The sequence below is a fragment of the Pseudorca crassidens genome, chromosome X (genome assembly GCF_039906515.1).
Source record: "Pseudorca crassidens isolate mPseCra1 chromosome X, mPseCra1.hap1, whole genome shotgun sequence".
NCBI lineage: Eukaryota > Metazoa > Chordata > Mammalia > Artiodactyla > Delphinidae > Pseudorca > Pseudorca crassidens.
In genome coordinates, this window is record NC_090317.1 from 32,370,701 (window position 1) to 32,395,126 (window position 24,426).

At 35.1% G+C, this 24,426-nt stretch overlaps 1 protein-coding gene across 2 annotated transcripts; it reads right to left on the reverse strand.

The window, feature by feature from the left end:
* Positions 1–590: 590 nt before the first annotated feature.
* SLC6A14 (solute carrier family 6 member 14) lies at positions 591–24,138 on the reverse strand. 2 transcript variants are annotated; one of them, XM_067724462.1, is made up of 14 exons: positions 23,982–24,138; positions 22,853–23,018; positions 19,342–19,473; positions 17,820–17,981; positions 16,879–17,017; positions 15,267–15,399; positions 13,538–13,678; positions 8,017–8,245; positions 6,171–6,296; positions 4,846–4,964; positions 4,198–4,297; positions 3,830–3,939; positions 1,700–1,867; positions 591–997 (listed from the first exon to the last, which is right to left on the reverse strand). In XM_067724462.1, exons 1-14 carry the CDS (start codon positions 24,027–24,029, stop codon positions 851–853), a joined length of 1,920 nt encoding a protein of 639 aa, XP_067580563.1. In that variant the 5' UTR covers positions 24,030–24,138; the 3' UTR covers positions 591–850. The 2 variants fall into 2 exon arrangements, with proteins under 2 accessions (XP_067580563.1, XP_067580564.1); XM_067724463.1 differs by lacking the exon at positions 22,853–23,018 and having other exon boundaries at positions 23,982–24,118.
* Between the last annotated feature and the right edge of the window lie 288 nt (positions 24,139–24,426).

Below are 24,426 nucleotides of genomic sequence, written 5' to 3' on the forward strand. Positions count from 1 at the left end.
CATTATCTTTTGTAAGCAAATTGGGACATAGGACTTTCTAATTTGGCTGCCCTCATTCTTGACAAGTTTCACACGTTTATCTTCTGTAAGTATGTAAATAAGTTACCACCCATAAGTAGTAACTTATTCAGATAAGACAAAATCATTCTACTTGATCTATTAACTAGAAGTAATCAAAGCTTCTGGATTCCATTTTCTAGATTTATCACTTACTGGCCATGGGATCCTTAGTTTTCTGTCTTACTTCACTATTTATAAACAAAGAATGTAACCACTAAGTTCACCTAGAAGAAGTGAGCCATGAATACATGAAGTTTTTAGACATATGAACCAAAAGTATTAAGCTACAGTCATCATATTATATACACAGTCCATTTTTTCATATATATGGCATTTCTAATTAAGTGAGGCTTTCAATTTTAACACTGTCTTTTAAATATATTGATTTATTTTCCCCAGCTTTATGGAAAGGAAGGATTATGTACTAAGAAAACGTAAGCAAGTGATATTTAAAAACTTGTATAATAGAAAATGTAACTATTTTCTAAATAACCAGTTCAAAATAAAGCCTTCAATATACTAGAAAAATATTATTTTTAATATTTTATTGTGAAATAGAGGCAGCTATGTGTGTGTTAAGATAATCTTAAAAGAAATATAATAATCACATTGCTAAACATTAGTAGATTCACATTTTTATATTACATTCCTGCTTAAATGGGAAAAAAAGCTCATCATACTATTATGAACCTAGTATATATGTTTTTCTACTCAACATTCAAATAAATAAAAATTTCCTCTATTCTAAAATAATCACATTACACAACCACATATTTTTAAAAACTAGATCTCATTCTGGTTTTCTACTGCCACTAACAGTAGGTATTTCATGGTCAGTCTCTTTTTTAGGATCTACCATATTTTTATATCTTTCCCCACGATGTCTTTCCAGGTATGGCCCCCAGTTAGAAGCTGGTCTGCAGCAGCTGACAATGCGCTGAAAAGCAAAGAAAAAAAATGAAAATTTTAGAGTGTTAAGTCTCCTTGCTAACCAAAATGAAATAAGAACCATAGAAAAGTAAAAAATGATCATCTAAATTCTTAATATACTGTCTACCAAAAAAAATGATACTCAAATGTAACCAATTGTTAACAGAATTGTATTAACTACAAAGCCAAAATAATTGAGTATGTAAATGATTTCAAAAGAAAGTGTTTCGTGAACCCATTCAAGCAACAATATCACTTCATATACTTTCACTGAATTCTCAGACATTTCTATCCTGGCCTTAGGGTGAGGGTTAAGTGAGGATCTAAACCAGGTATGCCTGGGAAGTTTCAATAACCAAAGAAAGGGTCAAACCATTGATCTAGATCCACAAAGCACTCACCTAGATCTTGAACCCAATCTGCCTGCTGAGCCTACCTTGTCATTGTCCTATTGAGATGTCATAATCAACTCCCCTGGGCCTCCATGGAAGAGGGATAATTCAGGGTCTAGACTGAGTTCAAGAAATTTACCAGAGTTTTTCCAGTTTTAACATGCTATTACAGTATGTATTATAACCAGATGAAGTTTTAAAGGTGAAAATTATAGATATAAAGGAAAAAGGTCATTTGCTTTGTGTCATCTCAGTAGAACTCAGTACGGGTATAGATACCATAACTTTTAAAGTATAAATAATATTAACATGCTTACTTGAAGGATGGTTCCTTCAGCTTGAATTAATTTTGTAATAGCCATAATTGGAATCCAAATAATACAGAAAATAATCATACACCAGCCTAGAGCAACTCCCCAGTCAGGGTATGGAATTTTGCCATAATCAGGTCTATGAAATTGTACCAATGACCAGATCAAGATTGCCTGCGAAAGTAAAATATGAAAAGAAAATGGTAAAGATTAAACTTTATTGCACTAATGATTTCATTTGCACTAAGTATTAGCAATTTGATTCCATTCCTTAGAAATAACTTATCAAAAGCAATTAAAATGAAAATACATTCAAGCCAACTAAGATAATCAGGTAACTAGCCAGAAGATAAAATACTAAATGAACGAATCTAAATAACTTGTATTTGGCTCTGAATAGATTCTTCCAAAATTAGCACTTCCATATACTTATAAAAGATACAAATACTTGTACAACATGTATTTCAATAAAATACTGAAATACAACATTTATTTCACTTATAATAGCATGGTTTTATTCTGTTCTATAAGCTAGCCAGCATATCAATCAATTCAATGAGAATGTAAAGTACACTTCAGTGAACATGCTTTGCACCTTGCTTAGAAGTTGTTTCTATTATTTTCCACTACACAGAGCACCCCTTACTCCACACCCAAAACACACACGCATTCACACATTGGTACATAATTACCAAAGCACCCTTCACTTTCTTATTGAGAAAAAAACAAGCTCAATATATGTTTGGGCAAAACAGTGACTCTTCAAGATGAAAACTAAGGCCAAGTTTTTTAAAAAGTATTTTAAAAACAACCTACTAGAATGTTGCAGCATTAAAACTAATTATTTAGAAATCTGTAAAGCAAACAAAACAAAATGAGAAAAACTAAAAGATCATCTAGTAGTTCCTCTAAATTTACCTGTCTTGAATTTTATAGATATTCAAGTTTAATTTTAGAATTAAATAGATTAATTTCTTTCATTTCATTACAGTAATTTAAGTTTATTTCACAATTACCATAATTTTACGTAACTACAAGAGAATGGCTGAGGGATAGTGGAATCTAATATATATGACTTTATACAAAATAGATGATAATGTATATCATTTAATATCTAATACTTTTGCATTTTAAAGTAAATCCAGTTGTCAAACCTAGTAATCAGTGAAAATTAGCTGGCTAAAAAGTCTAGTTAGATTTTCTAAGTTGGTAAAGGGCTTATATTATCATGGAGACTTGTGGAGACTTGTGAAATAAGGAAAACAATATTTAGTAGCACTGTGAAAATCCCAACCGCTCACTACTTGAACCTGACCTTATAATGTTAAAAACACGCTCTAAAACAAATTCTAGATCAAATTATGTAATGGCCTTTTCTAGGAAAACCTTTGAAGCATGGGGGCAGTGAGAACCAAAACATCCTCTATAAGGCTTTGCCACTGCCCCACCCCCACCATTATTTCTAGTCCATAGAAATTCTCTGTCCCATTAAGTGTTTATTTTGGCATTCAGCCTTTTACTGAGCTTTTATTTAAAGATATCATGTCTATATGTCACGTTTCTCCAAGAAGGCATCTTTTGCTTTCCCTCAGCTCCTAAATAGCACCAATTTTTAACATAAACTATTGCCTCTATTGACACACATGAGTTTCTTTTAGTAATTCCAGATACTAAACACTTCCCATAAAAAAATATGCATTAACAACTGAGTGTTGTTTCTTAGCAATTAGTATATTTAGATTGAATTCCTTGAAGGCAGAGACTGGGTCTTAAGCAGAGAGGTTAAGAACATTGTAGATGGCTCAGCATATTTTTTAGGGAATGAGCAAATGACTGGTTTTTAAAAATTTAGCCTATTGATAATTTTTAAGTATCTAGGACCTTTAAGTCTATAGGAGCCTGGTTATTTTCTCAAATGGTAACTGTTTAAGCCTATGGCCTCAAAAATAATACTACAAAGAAAGGCATTGTAATTTAGGCAACTTGGAGGCGCCAGTCATGAAGTAAAAGTTGAAAATCATTACTTTATGACATTAATTTGCCTTACTGTATTCAGTGTGAATAATTCAAGTTTACCTTAAAAGTGTTTAAATATATATATTATTAATACCAAATTCATGGCATGTTAATACTTACCGTCAAAACCATAGGCGTAATGACAAACCAACAAGTTCTCCACCATAGCCAGAATATCCACCTTTTTGTTCCAATCATCATTTCTATATCTTCAATGAATCTGTTGCCTCCTAAAAACAACAAGGAGTGCATTCAGCCCTTATTTATACTTTCATGCATTAATCATTGTGGCCCCAAGTTATCTTTCCATGTCTAAACATTTTCCAATATTACAGCAATGAAGCATATATATACCTTTAACTACATTTTATTCATAATAAATTTTTGTCCAGTATATTATACTTAGCTATTACAGTAAACATAATAAGAAGGAATCAAACTAAGTCGTTTTAGTAAAATGTGTAGATAATTCTATAGTCACTGTTTACCATAAATCCACATGATTCCCATTAGTTCCAGTATAGCTGCAATCAAAATGCCCCATCCAGCACAGAAGTGGTCAATCAGATGAACCCAGTAAATTCCAGCCTACCAAAAAAAATCAGTTACTTTTAAGTATATTTTTAATTATTTCTATGATTGATGAGGTACTCAAATTGAATCTACTAATTTGATTTTAACATATGCTCCTTGGTTTCACCTCTGCCAAAATGCGAAAAGGAATGTTTTCAAATGTAAACACAAACGTGGCTTTAAATATCTCAAACAGGATGTACCTTTTATTCTATACTGAGTCACTGTTAAAAAATAAGCATTTAGAATAGTTGATTATCAAAATGATATGCAGTGTGTGCTCTGTAGTAGCTGACAAGAAATACAGCCTATGTTTAAAGTATATAACTTTATTGTAATTGGGGAAATTGTCCATTATCGGGCTTTTTCCCCCTCTGCAAAATATACTTACTATTGAAATTGTGTTATAATGGGGAAAAAATCTGGGCTAAAAGTCAGAAAATCTTGATGCAAGTCAGACTTGGACTTGTCACTAAACATCCTCTTAAACCTTGGCTTCCTCATTTAGATTATAAAGTACATTCCAACTAATATTTTGTCTATGAAAAAATACTGTAGTATACCTGAGTCACACACACGAGGCCAAGGAGAAACAAAACCAAGCAGCAACCCGAAGTTATGAGAACCCTCATTTTCTTCATCGCTTTGGGAAATAAATCTTGAATCGTTGTTGTAATCGTTTCTTCAGAAGGGAAAAAATGGCATGTCAACTCATTTGCCAATAATTTTAATCACAGAAATCAACTTCTATTAATCAAATTTACAAATATGTGTTGAGAATATACGCTGGGCCCTACTTCTTACTTTTAAAAATCCACGGGGTCCTTTCTCTTGGCAGTGACTACTCACCAGTTCTGATAAGAATCAAATGGAGCCCTATTTGTTGTTTTTAGTCTGTTTTATAAGGCTTTTCATTGGTAGCAATTATAAGGTAACAGGTTCCCGAGGGCTGAAGTAGTGTGAAAGAGGGTTATAGGGAAGGAAAAATTCTAGTAGAACTTTTAAATAAGGTAAATATTTGAATAACTAACATGGAGATAGAAAGGCCTTCTAGGTTTAAGAAATAAATGTGTTCGTGAAACAGGGTACTGGCTAAAAGTAGAAGGATATATGAGTAAAAGGATTAAGAAACATATTCGAGATTTTTGGAGGGCTTTGAAAGTCAACTAGAGGAAGCTGGACCTTATCCTGTAAACTATTTAAATGGTTTATGTAAGAGCACGATATGATGAAATTCAGAATTTTTAGGTGGGTACCCTAGGGAAAATCCCTATGTGTACACAGAACCATGTGCAAGAATAGTCATTGCAGCAGTGTGTGTAATCTTTAAAAATTGGAAATAATCCAAATGCCCATCATTATGGCAACAGATTGTGAATTAATTAGTGCTATATGTCTATGTATCAACATGGATTCATAACACATATGAAAAACAACTGTCAGAATGATATGTATGCTATGAAACTTCACATTTATGTGAAATTTTTAAAATTTATATGTTATTTATGGATACATATAAAATGTATACAAACATGGTCTGAATAACATACATAATCCATGGTGACGGTTGCTTCTAAGAAGGAAGAAATGTGAATTGTATTAGACAGAGAAACACAGGGGACTTCAAATTTATCTATAACAGTTTAGTTTTCTAAAAAATATCTGAAGCAAATATAAAATATTAATCTCTGCTCCTTTGGGATGTCTGATACATGAGTACTTTGTATTTTTCCATATTTAAAACTTAAGTTAAAAAGAACTTTCAGTAAGATGATTTTGAGAGTAAAAGCTAGAGGGGGGCAACAAGGGTAAGAAAAGGATGTTTTTAAGTAGAGGAAACATGAGTAAAATATAAGAGGGATATGTTAACATTGGGAATATTTCTTACCAATGGAAGCAAACTGAGAGTCGAGACCCAAAGTCAAAAGCATGAAGAAAAATAATACGGACCAAAATGGCCCACCTGGGAGTAGAGCTAGAGCTTCTGGATAAGCAATGAATGCCAAATCAAAACCTAAGAAAATAAATGGCATTTTAATTTAAAATTAGTTGCCAAGAAAATTCACATATTTGAACATTTTCAAGATAAGATACTAGAGGGCTGGGCTTCCCTGTTGGCGCAGTGGTTGAGAGTCCGCCTGCCGATGCAGGGGACACGGGTTCGTGCCCCATTCCGGGAAGATCCCACATGCCGCGGAGCGGCTGGGCTCGTGATCCATGGCCGCTGAGCCTGCGCGTCCGGAGCCTGTGCTCCGCAACGGCAGAGGCCACAGCAGTGAGGGGCCCGCAAAAGATATGTTCATGGAATTAACTTTTTAGTCTTTATGGAATTAACTTTTTAGTCTTTAACTCTCTTTCCAAATATTTACCCCAAATCACTATATGTAGTGCCATTTAATTTATGTTTTTCACTGTACATTTCACAGCCGTGTAGTGCCATTTTATTTTTTTATTGAAGTATAGTTGATTTACAGTATTATGTTACTTTCAGATATACAGCATAGTGATTCAGTATTTTTTGCAGATTATACTCCATTATAGGTTATTACAAGGTAATGGGTATAATTTTAGTGCCCTTTTAATTATTATATGGATACCTGCAAAATTGTATGTAATGAAACTATAAATTGAATCTTATTTTCTATTTGTTTTTTTTTTGTTTTTTACTTATTTTAAACATTTTATCAGGAAGGCACATTTTTTCTTTTTATACAGCAGGTTCTTATTAGTCATCAATTTTATACACATCAGTGTATACATGTCAGTCCCAATCACTCAATTCATTCTATTTGATGTATGTTACCTTTAGAGATGCTTTATAAAAAAATTTCAGTCATGTTATATGATACTTAGTTTTAAGTATTTTAAGTTTCTCCAACCTCCCAGAGGACTGGCCTAGGAGTCAGGAGAATTAGCTTCTAGCCTAGGCTCTGTCACTTCCTAATGATTCGATCTTCTGCAAGACATAACATTTCTGTGCATCAATCCACTCCTCTGTAAATGAGGAGCTGGATACTAGATGATCTCCAAAGTCCTTTCTAGTCCTAACATTCTATTCTCATTCATCAATCTCTCCATCAAATGATACTAACCATAAATAGAAATTTAATAAGAAAGTCCTACTTAAAAGAACCCTAGAATTCTGTTCCAGAGAATCTTTAGCCAGATAATTAAGCATCCCTAGTTAATGTCTTTAAAGTTAGGAAGTTCACTAATCAGATTCCTTTAAAGCTGGACACAGCTGTATACTAAAAGTCAGTTGTGTTTCTATCTGTATGACACTTGTGCGTTTTAAAAATTCAGACCTAATAGTGTAATTTTTCGTGGATTAATTTTTATATATAGTCTCTCATATATTCATGTATACATATTAACACACACATGTATATATATGTATGTGTATATAGATATACATACACACAGATGAAGATAATGCATGTAAAGTGCATAGCATGATGCCTGATACTTGCAATTGTGCAGTAAGTAGTTCCTATTAAGGATTAAACAAAATTTGGAAAAAATATTCTTAAACAAGTGTTCTGTAATGTACTGTTGTTTCTCAGATCATCTAAGAATTATTAAATCATTAAAACAACCAAGTTATATAAGATGAAAAGAGAAAGAAAACACAATACCCTAAATCTTGAGTGCTTTAATTGCTATAAAATATATCAGTGTTTCTTAAATGAGCTATATTGACTTAATCAAAGTTAATAATATATAGCATTACATACCTGATTTTACAACTTGAGAGACTTCCTTTCCAGATATATGAGCCATGTGTCCCAATATAGAAAAAATAGCAAATCCAGCAAACACACTAGTGAGGCAATTTGCCAAACAAATTACAATGGCATCTAAGAAGCAGTTGTTATTGAACTTATTGTAAGATGACAGAGCAACTAAACCACCCCAAGCCACTGACAAGGAATAAAATATCTGTGTGGCAGCATCTTTCCAAACCTACAATGAAAATAATATTTAAAATCACACTCTTAATTTTTCATTTATATAAAATATTTCATATATACAAATGAATAAATATTCATACAAGAACAAAATAAATACCCAAGTACCCACTACTCAGCTTAAGAAATAAAATGTTACTAGTCTATTTTTTTTTTTATAAATTCCAGGGACTTAATGTTTTTTTTTTTTTTTTGAAGATGTTGGGGGTAGGAGTTTATTTATTTATTTATTTTTGCTGTGTTGGGTCTTCGTTTCTCTGCGAGGGCTTTCTCTAGTTGTGGCAAACGGGGGCCACTCTTCATCTCGATGCGTGGGTCTCTCACTATCGCAGCCTCTCGTTGCAGAGCACAGGCTCCAGACGCGCAGGCTCAGTAGTTGTGGCTCATGGGCCTAGTCGCTCTGTGGCATGTGGGATCCTCCCAGACCAGGGCTCGAACCCATGTCCCCTGCATTAGCAGGCAGATTCTCGACCACTGTGCCACCAGGGAAGCCCTGTTACTAGTCTATTAAATCCTCCCTGTGCCCCTTCCTGATCATATCACTCTTCCAACCTCAGTGGTAACTGCTATCCTGACTTCTGTGTTTATCATTTCTTCAATGTTCTTTATATTTTTACTAACCTAAACAATATGGCATTTAGCTTTACATGTTTCTGAGTTTATAGAAAAGTTTTCTTAAAGCATGTAAACTTATACAACCTGCTTTTTCCATTCAGTAGTGTATGAGATTTATCCATTATCAATTTGAACCATATAAAATTTCAATTTTGTAAGTCAAAAATGAAAGAATATAGGCAAATTCATATGGTTCAATTAAATGTATGTAGTTCTGAACATTTTTTTCCACTGCTGTATTGCCCCACTAAATATTGCCAAATTATGCTCCAAAGTAGTTGTATCACTTTGCACTCCCACCAGCTGGTATGAGAGTTCCCATTCCCCTATATCCTTGCCAACACTGGTCAGAATTTTTAATACTGTCCAAACTAGTGGCTGTGAAATGAGTTTTGATAACCCTAAGTACTTTATAAGGTTTAGCATGTTTTTATGTGTATATATTCCATAGTCTTTTCCTGTGAAATTCCTGTTCATATTTTTTGCCAATTTTTTGTTTGGGTTATTCGCCTTACTTGATCTCGAGGAATTCTTTATGTAGTTCGGATTCTAATCCTTTATCTGTTATATATGTTAGTTTTTTTCTCCCAATTTGTGGCTTATATTTTTCACCTCTTAACATTGTGTCCTTTGATGAACCAAAGATTTTGTTTTAATGTAGTTGAAGGTATTCATCTTTGCTTTTATGTATTGTTCTTGATTTCTCTGACTTAAAAAAAGAATCCTTAGACCAAGGTCATAAAGCTACTATCCTATATTTTCTTCTAAAAGACTTAAAGTTTTGCTTATATCCTTAAGTTTTCAGTTCACCTGAAATTGATACTATGCATATTAAATTAGGAATCCCAACACATTGCTTTCTTTCTTTCTTTTTTTTTTTTTTTTTTTTTGCCCGTGCCGTGTGGCATGCGGCATGTGGGTTGTGGGATCTTAGTTCCCTGACCAGGGATCAAACCCGTGTCCCCTGCATTGGGAGCGTGGAGTCTTATCCGCTGGACCACCAGCGAAGTCCCTCAACACATTGTTTTCTAAATGGAATATCAATTATCTGAAGATAATTGATATTATCAATTATGTCCAAAGATAACTGATATTTTCAATTATATCAATTGGATAGTCAATCCCTTTCCCACTGACCTGCATCCCCACTTCTGCCACATATCAAGTTCCATATGTTCATGAATCTGTTTCCGAGATTACTATTCTGTGCCACAGGTCTGTATGTCTATACCTAGGCTAACACCACATTATTTTTATACCTATAGCATTATAATATTGTTTCATATCTGGTAAGACAAGTCTTCCTCACTTCTTCAGAAACACCTTGCTTTTTTGCCTTTTCTCCTTTGCATAAATTTTAGAATAAATTTTCAAGTTCCATGGAAACTGTGCTGGGAATTTGATTGGAATTCTATTTACTCCACATATCAACTTGGGGACAATAAAAACATTAATTCTTAACAAGGGTGGTACTAGGCAGTTTTTGAAGAATGATGATACATTTAGGCATCCCCTCAATCATCCAGTACCCTCATTCCATGTTTTGATTAGAGCCCCACGTGGCTGGCCTCATCTCTCCATCTAATTCGACCCCTTTATCATTCCCCCTTTCACGATCTACCCCTCCTATGTCTCTGCTAAAGGACAATAATAAATCTTAGAAACTAACCTAGGTAAATCCATTTTAATAGTAAAATTCTGTAGATATAACATTACCCCAAAGAAAAATCTAATTGTGAAGACTTCACGTAATAGGGCTGGCATATATGTAGGCAAAAGTGTGGTTTTAGTCCTTCTGAAAACAGGACTGGTCAGTGGAAGGCAGGCCGTATAACATGGTGACTAACAGTTCTTGCTCTGGAGTCAAAAAGAATGAAGCCTAAATCCAGTATGTCTCACTTTCATTGAATTTGATTTATTTAACATCTTCAAGCCTGTTTCATCATCTATAAAATGGAGATGATGATGATGCTAATAATAGTAGTAATAATTATGTGTCCTAGGAAGGATGTGAGAATTAAATGAGATAACATATGTAAAGCAATTAGTAGGATACTCAGTGATAGCTATTATTGTTTTTATGGAAAAGAAACATAAATTGATATTCGGTTTCTTTTGTGGAAGTTAAAAACAATAATTTTCTCCTTGAAAGATATGTAATCTATTTCCAATTTCAATTGAAATAAAGTTGTTAGGAGTGAAATAAATACTAGGTCTTCAGAATACAGCTTGATGTTAGATTATTATTACATCTTATTTCTCACATGATTTTGTTATATATAAGTGAAATATATATATAATATATATACTGGCAGGAAGCCAGTAGGAAGTAAAATGGATGGATAAATAGATGGCTAGATAGACAGCTAGATCATGGTTATTTCCCTTATATATAACAAAATCATGTGAGAAAAAAAATGCTCTCTTATTTCTTAGGCAGTTGTACATATTAAGAAATGAACAACATGTTTATGTTGGTCTCTCAGCTGCTTTGACTTGATACATTATGTATGCATATGTGAGTTGGGGGAAGGAGGCTGGAGGTCGTGTGGCAGGTCTGGGTTGTGTCAGAATGCTACTGCATACCATGATGTACCTAGGCTGCAAATAAAAGTGAAATATAGTTCCAAACATAGTTATAATCTCTATATCTACCCATCTCATAGCTATATACAAGATTATTAGTTGAGTGATTAGGAAACCTTAATTCAAGATGCAAAAGCAGGCTATGTAAATTTAATTAAGTGTGACTCTTCCTGGGTCTCAACTTCATCACTGTAAAATGACGGAGTTAGTAAAATAGTCACTGGAGACCCCTCTAGCTATAAATTTCTATGGTTCTCTACTCTCCTAGAGATATCAGTAGAGTTCAAATACTTAAAGAAAAGGAAAAAATATATACTTATGATTGCATGTTTAGAGTATGGATTGGAGCAGAATAAAAAGCATCTAAGAAAAAATTCTCATTGCCAGCAAACCCAAAGAAGGCATGAGGGTAGTGTTTGTGTTGGGGAGAGGAGGTAGGATGATTAAACTGTATGTTTCATAAGGAGCTTTAGGCTTAGCTCTGATGTTTTAAAGACAATAGAGACACCGAAACACAGACCACTATAAAATAGTCATATAAAATTTTCAGGATAGTTTCACGGAGCTATAAAGCCCAGGTGATCTGAGGCTTGTAAAAGCCACTTAAAGGAATATCAAAGGGGCTTTTCAACTGTGCTCCAAGTTATGAGGTTTAAAGAAAATGGAGGGTCCACTTCTTAGGGAAAATGTTGCATCTACAATACAGTATTATATAACAGCAATAATTAAAATACTTGTGTGCTCATATTTATATAACGGTTTACCATTTCAAAGAACATTAACATATTTTATCTTGTGTAATAACCTAACAGAGGGAAGATGATGAGTCCCAACTTCCATTTTATTTGCTTCTCATTACCAAAAATGGTCTTCTAGTTGGAAAGAGATTAACAGACAAGATTAAAAGATATGAGACCCAAGATAAATGAAGAAATCAACACAGGGGCCTACAGACACATCAAACTATGTTAATCTCCAACACATAAACAATAAAATTTCATAGTTCTAAAATAATTTAGGGTTTTATGGTTAATTATTGAATGAAAATTGGACACACAGAAGGTAACTGAAGGCCAGAGATTGACCTCTCAATTTTCAAAAAGGTAAAGGATGGATTTCCATTACTAAAAACTGATAAATTTGACTTGCTTACCAGTAATATTCTACAACAGATAATTAAATATCCGGATCGTGAGTATTTAGAAAGTCACAATTGCTGGAAATTAGCATGAGTTCCACAAAGGATACCATAGCAAACTAAGACTAATATCCATTTTGGCTAACAGTACTAATATGGTAGATATTATAGTGTTTCTTGATTTTAATGTAATACCGTGGGGTTTTACCTGACCAGAAGCTTAATGTGTTCCAAGAATGTGACATGACTACTAAAACAGTGAAAGTGTTATTAGCCTGTATCAATAGAAGCATAGTATATAGAGTACACTTACTGACAATGCTGTCTGCAGTCAAAATTGTAAAAGATTTTATGTACCTATGATACACACAGCCATTGTCTGGAGATAGACTAATATTAAAAGGGGTTACCAATTCATATTCATGGTACATATTTGTGTGTCTGGTACAAGTAACAGTTTTGTTTATGGAATGCTTCATCATTTCAAATTTATGTTTTAACTTCATAATATGAACTTTTGATATTAACTTTTGAAGACAATTAAAATTTATATTAGACCATTAAACCATCAGCTATAATCTTTAAACCTACTACGAGTTTATCTGATAAGTCACATAGCCCTAGTCATCAATTTGCAGGTATTCATGCATGAAATATTCTTTTTCAGATTAATAAGCCCCAAATCCTTTTGGTCAAATAGAATCAGTTTGAATAAAATGACTTTGAAAATCCTATTGCTAAAAATGATTGTCTCACTTCCAATAAGAGAGCATTAGTGTCATGTTAAATAGTTAAATCAGACATCCTAGGGGACGGAAACGCTAATAAACTTAAGTACATATTCTTTTGCAAGCTACTATGTTATGACACTCAATGGCAATCAAAGATTTTCAATATTGGCTTTTAAGTTTTACCTCCTCAGATAATTTGAAATCCAAATTGTCTTACCTCAGCTTCCCTAAGTTTTGTAAAATTTGACTGTGCTCCAATATAGTATGAAATGCCTTTTGATGCGCCATCCAGAGTTGCCCCTCGGATCAGCAGGATTAGCAAGACAACATAGGGGAAAATAGCTGTAAAATATACCACCTACCACGAAGAACAACCAAAAGTTAATGTTATCTCTTTAAATCATGGTGTACAATTATATACAAATAAAGTTATTAGCCAGTTGAAATTAGTAAAATAAAGTATCAAAGATTTCATTAGATTATTAATGTCTGATAATACTAATACCAATGTTGGCATAATTTTCTCTTCCTGTTCTCACCACTCTCAAATGATCCACTTTCAAAACACTCTGATGTATGAAGCAATATTTACCAGGTTTGTGTTGTAAATACACAATACATTAGCAATGGTAACTTGGAATCTAGATCGAGCGCTTTCCTAAATGTATCCTAATAAATGTCTGAGGGGACTGAATAGCACCTCTTGGTAAATTACTGCATTGATGTGGGAAGGGAAATGATTTTAAACCCTGCAATGATACTCAATCCCCAAGGAGAAGGAAAATCTCCTAGTAGGTGTCCAAATTCCATGAAAGTTGATTAAGTGAATACTGGACACTTGCTATTATTATCCTTAAAGCTACCATTAAGAGAGTTTGATAGCACACATATATACGTGTGAACTGCTTGTGTCCTAGATAATACATGGTTCCAGATGAGCAGACTGCCTTTGAGGTTGGCTTTTCATTAATGTGGATGATTTCCTTGGTCCATAGATGTCGTATGTTTGATAATATGTCCAAGGAGATGATTTAAACAAGTCATCCAGAGACCAATAAAAATTAATTGCGTGGGTAAATGGCTTTTAATGGATTCTTTCGATATTAACATCGAAAAGGAACCAAAGGTTTCAAAAATGTGCAATTGCAACATTATTTTGGAAAGTTTCCACTGACTTTGTGATGTTCACTGTATTTTTGTGATCTAACAGCATGTCTCATTACAATGTAACATTAAGTGACTGTGCTAGGTATTGTACCAGAACACAAAGATAGGATCCACAGTTATTCCTGTCCTCTGTCTTTAAGGAAATTTCAGTCTAGTAGTTACAAACACATACACATTTACTTTTCTGAGTACTGTACAACTGCTCACAGAGAAAATTTCATACTGTTCTCAGAAATTGCCACAATGCTCTCTGAAAGTTTAAAAGATAAAACAATGAAGTGGGAAATGTTTTTCAGAAGAGGACTCTGCTGAGACAAGGTTCTGAGTCAATTTTGGCAAGCTTTAAGAGAACAATGGTATCGTTTTTATCCTTCTCTCTCTAACAAGGGGAATCCTGACACTGTTACCCTATACAACATATATAACAAGGATCTAAACCTTCCAAACCAAACATTGCAATATATAATTCCATTCAAGACGCTTCTTTATTATAGTAGGACAGAAATACTCCCAAGCCTCAGAATGCTGTATCAGCTAGAAGGGCCCAAGTTTAGAGAAGTTTCACACATGTAGTACTAATTTTTGCTTGTTTTCTTTTATTTTTAATAATAGCAGTGTTCTTATGTATTTTCTTAGAGCGAGGCTGCCTACTTAGAAAGCTTTTCACACATTTGAATGTTCCCATCATAGAAAAAACATGCATTTGGTAATACCTGGCGTTGAACTACAATGAAATCGGAAAACAGCTACATCACTGTCTAATGTGTTTTCTAAATTACCTTCCCAGAAGACTTGATTCCTTTAAATAGTGCTGTTCCAACTATGAGCCAGGCCAGAAGAAGACAAAGTGCTAAATACCACACAATGACTCCAGGCTCATCCAATCCACTTGACCGTCGGAGCACCACTTTACTGAAAACACATAAGCCCTTTGATGAACACACAATCACTTGTCTTAATACACTGAATTTTTTAATATCTTTCATCCAGGGAGAAGCTTCATGAGTATTTTATTAATACATCACTGTTGTGTGACTCTTTTATTGATGCAGTTGTATGGAGGGGCAAAAATAGTTCAGTGAAAAATTAGGCTCTGAACTTTCTGGTCAACTGCAGCCAATCCAAAGTTCCAAACCCCAGAATAAAAGATCCACTCATTCCTTTAGCTATGATTTTCCCCTAATATTTCAAAGCTCCTGTATGGAAAGAAATTAACCTTACATCAGATTATTTCATTTTACTTATTACGGTATTTTTTCTCAAGTTCAAATGATGGAGAAAACATTTAAATTGTATTAAATATTTTCTTATTCATCATACTTGTAGTTATCAAACCTAAATGGTCCCATTATTTATACATTTTTCAAAGGTATAATTCCATGATTTCCACTAGGGACATATATGGATCTAGGATTTTAATTCTTAGCTTTATATTTGGAACATTTCAAGGTCCAAATTTTAAAAGGGTCACAAAGAGCAACAACATGGGGCTTCCCTGGTGGCGCAGTGGTTGAGAGTCTGCCTGCCAATGCAGGGGACACGGGTTCGAGCCATGGTCTGGGAAGGTCCCACATGCTGCGGAGCAACTAGGCCCGTGAGCCACAACTACTGAGCCTGCGCGTTTGGAGCCTGTGCTCCGCAACAAGAGAGGCCGCGCTAGTGAGAGACCCGCGCACCGCGATGAAGAGTGGCCCCTGCTTGCCACAACTAGAGAAAGCCCTGGCACAGAAACGAAGACCCAACACAGCAAAAATAAATAAATAAGTTAATAAACTCCTACCCCCAACATCTTAAAAAAAAAAAAAGAGCAACAACATGGAGCTGAGGAAGAGCTCATTACAGCAATAGTCAAAGAAGTTATGTAAGGGTAAAGGGTATGTATACAGTAAGGAGATTAAAGAGAGATCATTTAAAATTAATAAAAGCAAATATAACCCCGAACATCTATTTTTACCATATAATGACAATTATAAGCAAAATGGATAATGAAGAATCTCAGCCTTAAACAGCAATTTTCCCCCAATATTACTCACCCAACTGTTTATCATTAGAACTTGCTCATTATAGTCTAAAAGTTGCATATTTTTCCTTCAAAGCAATGCCCTAGCTTATAGCTAATAAGCACTGTATAAATCATCACTGACAACATTGTGCCCATTTAATAACTAACTTATAAACGACAATCTGTTAACTGTGAGCTAATTTTGCAGGCTACTACTACTCACACAGGCTAGGTAAACATTTGAGTCAAACGACGTATAATTTGCTCTGACTCCACCCCCCCCTTTTTTTTCTACTTATATGAGTTAAGAAAGGAGCGGATCAATATTTTATTGTTATAAAAAATTTTAATAACATCCGTTTAAGATGTAGATAATTTACTGTACTCACTTCCAATATTGTTCACTGGGAAGCTGCCCTGGCTGATAAACTTCACTTCCATTGATGCAGGTAAAATTGTTGGCGTCTAACCAGCTTTTATTCACTTGGAAGATTTCACCTAGCTTTATACTCACATTACAATGTGTCACTAAAAATTAGAAAAAAGAATACATACACAGACACATACTTAGTTTTAGAAGAGTACTTACCTGGAAAAAAAAAAGCTTTAATGATGAAATATTTAAAGTACTGTCTAAATTGTTACTTGGTGAAGGTGGAGTAGAAATCTTACAAATGGAATAAGCCATGCACATTCAGCATCTTAAATCCTCTCTGCTACTAAGCTGGGGGTGAGTATGAAAATATCTGCCTTTTTAAATTGTGGTTATATTTATAGTAATAACAGCTATAGAGTAACAATCATTTCAGTTGGGACTTAGTGCTCTAAGGAACTTTTCATATGTGGACTTATTTAACTTATATAGATAAATGACACCTTTAAATTCCTAAGAAGTGTTAAATCTTTATCACTTTATCCTCCAATATACACAGGCAATCCCAGTGGTAATAGTCTACAATACTGATGCTACATTGTCCCAAAGATTAGCAACACTCAACCATCAACTGAAACACTACTACTATCATAAATAGTGCTTTTCTCTCTTACCACTTTCCCATTTTCTTCCTTTTCTTGCTGCCCACAACTTAGGCCTGCAAGAAGTACTCCAAGTAGTGGTTTAGCCTTACTGGGTGCCCTCAGAAATTAACATATTGCATTAATCAATTTTCAGGTTATACATGCTTTATTCTGCTTTTATCAATAACCTATGTCTCACTTAAAATTGAACCTAAATTGGTTAGAAAATGATTTACCCCTTTAATCTTCTTAGAAAATATAAAAGAATGATGCAGAGTTAATAATATTTTTTAAATAAATAAATGAATTTTACCTATAGGCGATCTGCTACAGGTTTTATCTGCCCAATAAGAACAGTTTTTCCATGGTAGTTCACGTTGAAAAGAAGCAAACATGTAGTAAAGACTATAGGCAATTATGACATTATAATAGATTGTCACAAAAATGGATATCAGGACCATTGTAATCCCCACACCTGGAAAAGAGAACAATTAAAATAAAAAACAAGTGAAATTTGTTTTCCTAATTCGTAAAGCTGCATCTCAATTTCCACAAAATCTATTTTAAAATGAGAAAACTGTTTCAAACAATGTTTTCTACCTCTTTTTTTTTTTTTTTTTTTGATGGGGGAGACAGTACTACTGTCTGAGTAGCTTTCTTCTCAAAATTATTTTGATGATTGACTTTCTGAGACAGTTTTTTAGTTGATCAGAAAAAGGTTCTAAGATCAAAGACCTGTATTAAGCCATCGAATTCACATAAGGGAAAACCATGTTCATTATTATTTCTTATTAAGTCTATAAATTCTGGTCAGAGTGGATACTATTAAAAAAAACAAACTATTCAAAGCTCATATCCTATCGACTCGCTGACCAATACTTCCCTCTTCATCTACAAACCAACATTTAAAAAAAATCTTTATTATAATTGCTTTACAGTAGTGTATTATTTTCTGCTTTATAACAAAGTGAATCAACTATACATATACATATATCCCCATATTTCCTCCCTCTTGCGTCTCCCTCCCACCCCTCTAGGTGGTCACAAAGCACGGAGCTGATCTCCCTGTGCTATGTGGCTGCTTCCCACTAGCTAGCTATTTTACGTAAACTGGGACCAAGTGAGAGAGTGGTATGGACATATATAAACCAACATTTTGACAAGTAGAAGATAAATCCTCTGAATGAATGTCCTAAAAGGAGAGTGTACAGCATTTCTACAAGTGCATGTAAAGAAAATTCAATAACTCAGTAACCATCCAAATTTAAACTTCTGAAATTTCTTTAGCTCAGTGGTTTCAAAATACAGCAAGCATACTGAATGTAACTCCTATGTTAAGACTAGCTTTTGAGGTAGCTTCCTTAATATTCCAGCACTATATTCTATCCACCTCGCTATAAATATATTTTTGATGTTACACTGAAGCCTTTACGAGTAGTTTTCAGCAGCTAGCACATACCAAAATGATACCTAATCTTCAAACAGAAAGGCTATTGGATGTTTAATAACAATCAAAGCATTAAAAAAAAAACTTTCCTAGTGTCCTATTCCATTAGGAATGTTCAAGAACAAATAGTGACCTGCCCTTCAACTTTTCTGCCAAGATAATTCAAAAGGTGAAAACAGGAAAATAATGACACCTTAACAACTCTCTCATATCCTTCTTAACCCCTACCATACCTGCAGCCCAAGATAAAGAGAAATATAAAGTAACATTTGATTTCTAAATTCGACAGTGTCAAACAGTCAGAAAAGCAACGTATGCCCTTTTGCCTTTAATATGAGGACAGCTATATGCAGGAATAGACCAATAAGGAAAACATTTTAATACCAACCTTGAAACAATGGTAGAATCCTCCAAACTGAAACTGGACCTAAGCTAGCAAATTGTCCCAGTGAGCACTCTAGGAAGAACAAAGGTAAACCAGCCAGTGCTAGCATAATCGCATAAGGTATCAAGAAGGCACCTAGAAAACACAAAAAAAGAACCAAAGCACTATTATATGCCCAAATCCGGATGGCACTTTGGCAACTAGCACAACATTTTGAAAGCATTCTGATATAGTGGAGTCAGAGAGTGCTGGGTTTAGGCTCCAAATTTACTACTGTCTGTGAGAAAATAGTTGATTCTCTAAATCTTGGATTCCTCATCCATGAAATGGGGATGCTAGTATTACCTAATGAGGTTATTGTGATTATTAAAAACAATAGCCCGTAAAAAGCAATCCAGAGAAGTTGAATGATCACAGGCTTTGGAGCCAGGTAGCCCTAGCTTTATATCCTGGCTCCATCATATACCAGTTATGTGACCTGGGGCAGATTACCTAACCTCTTAACCTTGGGTTCCTCATAAATGGGAAGAACAATGCCAACTCATCAGTTTGTGGTAAGGGTTAAATCACAGAGCCTATGTGAAAACACTTGGCGAAATGGGCAGGCACATAGTATATTTTCAAAGTTAAGTTCCCTCCTTTCTCCTTAAAAAATAAACAGTTTTTAAGACTTAGGGTTCAAATGTTAAATGTGGTTCAAAGTGGAAGTTACTACAGCTAAGTTCAGTATTCTCCAAATAGTCATAAGGGTCTTCACTCAACGTTAATAAGAAATATTATTTTTGGTAGAAGAATCTGAACAATTGAGATGCATTCAGAATTAACTTTCAATTTCATAAGGACTAATTCTCCTACATTTACATTATTCAGGCCCATTTTTGGTTTTTGTTTTAAACCTTTTATTATTTTACTTTTTTTCTGCCCGCTTTTAGGGCATAATACTATTCATTAGAACTATGACCAGATTTTTGGTAGAGGCAGGGACAGAATATTAAGCTTACTGTTCAAGTATTCTAGAAGTCTTAACAAAGTTTAATTAAAAAATGTGGAGATAAGTGAATAAAAATAGCCTTTGGATTATGTACATTTCATACAGCCATGTTACATTTTTTTCCTCATATATTTTTCCTATTATGCTACTATAACATCATACCTGGGAATTACATTTTTTCTAACCCTAAAAATATATTCTACTAAAAATGGGAGACAACCGGGCTTCCCTGGTGGCGCAGTGGTTAAGAATCCTCCTGCCAGTGCAGGGGACACAGGTTCGAGCCCTGGTCCAGGAAGATACTACATGCCACGGAGCAACTAAGCCAGTGCGCCACAACTACTGAGCCTGCGCTCTAGAGCCCGCAAGTCACAACTACTGAGCCTGTGTGCCACAACTACTGAGCCCGCACGCCACAACTACTGAAGCCTGCATGCCTAGAGCCCGTGCTCCACAACAAAGAGAAGCCACCGCAATGAGAAGCCCACTCACCACGACGGAGAGTAGTCCCTGCTCGCCGCAACTAGAGAAAGCCCAAGCACAGCAACGAAGACCCAACACAGCCAAAAATTAATTAATTAATTTTTAAAAATTAGGAGACAATAAAGTACTTGTTACATACTAGTCACCAGAACATAGGGACAAATATGTTTTTATAGATGTTGCAATGTACATACCATCATTACTATGATTAATAGAAGTTTAATTCCTACCAATGATAAATATGAAGAAAAAGTAATACAAAATATCCCTGTTTAAACACAACAATAAGCAACGCTTTGCCAGCCCAGTGTAAGTAGGTTTTTAGACACACACAAAGAAGGATTTTCCTCAATGCTGTATAAGGCTTGTCACCCATTATATTATTTCATTATTTCATTATTAATAACAACCATAACTGGTAAATTATCAGTCCAGTATAGTGGTCACCAATTGTTAGTCCTGCTGACCTAGACCCTAAGGTAGTCTGATACTCCTCTTTCATAAACTGTTAAAAAGCTCCTACAGATAAAAATGACCCCAGATTTTAACAAGTCTTTCAAGCCTGACCATAATTTAAAATCTAATCTATTAACATTTGAAAAATTTGAATTTCATGTTCCTCTTTTACCCTTGGGTAAAAGAGAAAGAAGCAATTGAGAGAGACTAGATCATCCATTACCCAAATGATGTGATCTTTAAAAACTGAGAGCCAATATGATACATTAATTTTTAGAGGAAGTGGTGAAAGAGGTAATAGCATACAATAAATAATGCCATTTTATTTCAGCTAAGTTTAAGAATTCTCTATTAAATCTAGTTTAATATAGTTCCTGGAAATTTATAGTAAGTACTGGGCCTATGTATGATGTCAACTCACAGGGAATTTCCTATTCTAAACTTGAACATAAGAAGTTGGAAAGGAGCCTGAATGCTTCTCTCCACTACACGGACCTTAGGACATAGACACCAAAAAGACGGTGATTCCTGAGTCATCTTCCAGCTCAAATTTATACCAAACCCATGATTAAACAATGTATGCTCTAGATAGGGTAATTTATGTCACCAACACTTAAAGTGTTTGATAAACAGAGTCCCTTTCTTAACTCTCTGAAGGCCAGTACGAATGTTTAATATAACCAATTAATAAGGAATATAAGATTGAAATATCACCACACAAAATCCTATTGTACCAAGAAGAATACTTATACTGACATCGTTTCACTGGTAACCAATTATGAAATATAAGGGGATGTCACCTCTACACTTCTAACAGAACCTGTAATTACAAGTAAATAAAATATGGTAAGTGAAGAGTGGTTTCAACATTACTAGAAGATTATGCAATTCATTTTGTTTCCTTTTGTGTGTCACTTCAGACTTATTTTTTTCTCCTGTTCTAATGGAGTCTTCCTTAGTGATCCATGAGGTATAAACTGCATTATTTTGCAGAAATTAAACACCTAGCCTTGATCTACATTCTATTGCATTTTCAAAGGACCTTCTACATGATCAATCCAATTTGAAATACATGTAACTGAATATTGCAGCTTAAAGTACAAAACGTTTAATTACTTTTTAATAAACTCCTTCCACACTTAAATTTCCAAAATGTAATGCCTTATTTTATTTAAGCAAACAATTTATTTGAGCTTCTTATGAGAACGAGAATTCCCTGTCTTTTGCTTAGGTTCAGCTATAAATTAGGCAAAACACAACTTGAGTGTGAACAGATTATCATAGGAAGGTGTAAATTAAGAAGACGAAGTCATAGTTGAAGATGACATGGGATTTCAGATCAGAAGCTCAGAAGTGCTAAATATACAACTTTTATCAAGTTTATATCTGAACATCTTGTGAAGCCAGCTTTCCAACGTGAGCTAGAAACTCATAGTCTAATAATAAAATGCAGTATGCTCATTTCCCATCCTCCCACTAACCCATATTATCATATACCTTTCCTCAGTTGTTATAATATCCTCAGAGGCCATAAAACACCGCACTTAAAACTGAAGAGGAAATAAATTGGGGGGGGGGGAATACCTCCGCCATTGTTGTAGGTCAAATATGGGAATCTCCACACATTCCCCAATCCCACTGCATATCCAACCATAGATAAAATGTAATCAGATTTTTTGGACCAGTTGCCACGGTCCTGATTCTCATCATTTCCACCAACATGGAAATTCTCAGATGAAGCCGTCACTTTCTAGAAAAGGGAAAATATCAACAGCTTGGTTTTTTTTTACTATTAAAAATTCCACAGACGCATAATTTCACAAAACCACAGAGTGACAGTGAGACAGAGACAGAGACAGAGAGGCAGAGAGAGATTGAGAGAATGAACCCTGAAAACCACAGCTAAGGAGGACACTTTCCAAGGCTGGGGAGATTTCTGAGGATGGCTGCTTTTACTTTACAACGTTTATCCCATGAAATGAAAAAAGCTCTGTAGGTGGATATTTTTACTACTTCTTCGGGTTAGATCACCCAAATTTTGGTGGAAAGGGTACATGTGGCACCCAGCATGATGGGCAAATGAAGGTGGGAAAATAAAATTTCAAATACAAAAGTCTTAAAGATGAATTAGGTAAAATCAACGCTCTTGAAATCAGAGGAGATATTTGAGAAAAAGGATGAAATATAGTTTCTATTAAAAAAAATTCATAGACTCTTTTTCATACTGGGTGGTAGTTTTGATGTTTGGAGTTGTCAGGGAAGTTTAACTTCTCTCCATATCCTGGAGAGTAAAATCAGTGCTTTTCTGAAAGCCACAAAATAATATTCAGAGACAAATTCTTCTGTCCCACCAGGTGGAGCAATGCTCGCTCCACTTCAGAGGACAGGGGAGAGTTCTTCAGGTCAGATAAGGACAGTACATTTTCTCATTTCCCTCCCGCATATGGACACAGTCTGGAGAGGGACAGAAAACACAAGGTGGTGGGCACACCCAAGGCAGAGGATGAGGTGACCCTAAGACATCTAGCCACCAGAGTAAGAACTGTTCTATGTTTCCTCTACTCTATGGGGACATCTTGGGCACACATGAAGGCAGTTGAACAGAAATGTGGAAAACAGGGAACAGCTGCAGAGAGCAAAATCTGAGACTTGCCTCCCCTTAAGTTTTCCCTTCCCAAGCCCTCCACACCTCCCATAGCTCCCAGATTCCTACCTCCTTCCCTCTGCACTTGAAGAAGCTCGGGCACTTCAACTTGTCCATGGTTCACTGGCTCCCTGGGCTGCTCTGCCGGTCTCGCAGTCTGGCGGAGCTTGACTGGTGGCAGGTGCACACTCCCCCGTTGCTACCTGCCAGAGTGAGCCACCATGCCCAGGGGTGGGGCCATTTATGGAGGTAAGCTCTCTCCTCCCCCACCTGAGCACCCTGTCGTGTCAATTACTGGAAGGGACTAAAGTGAGGCTCCGGTTTTTCCCCTGGCAAGCTGGCATGTAGCAATCCCCTGCCCCGGGCCCCGGGAAAGGGCTGGGCTGTGAGAGAACAGAGCAGTCAGAGCCGAGATGACTGACAGCCTTTGACTCAGAGCCGCGCAGGTGCCTTCGCAATCTTGCCTCCTTTCTGGGGTTCCCTGATTCCTCGTAACCTCCTCTCTTAGTCTGGT

What these genes read in the sequence shown, in the direction of transcription:
- SLC6A14 (XM_067724462.1), bottom strand. Translation starts at nt 24,029, where the DNA reads ATGGACAAGTTGAAGTGCCCGAGCTTCTTCAAGTGCAGAGGGAAGGAG. An exon ending in GACCTACAACAATGGCGGAG is followed by an intron (nt 19,474 to 22,852) that starts GTATTCCCCCCC and finishes TGTGTTTTCTAG; the next exon opens with GTGCCTTCTTGATACCTTAT. An exon ending in GCCTCGTGTGTGTGACTCAG is followed by an intron (nt 4,298 to 4,845) that starts GTATACTACAGT and finishes TTTTTTTGGTAG; the next exon opens with GCTGGAATTTACTGGGTTCA.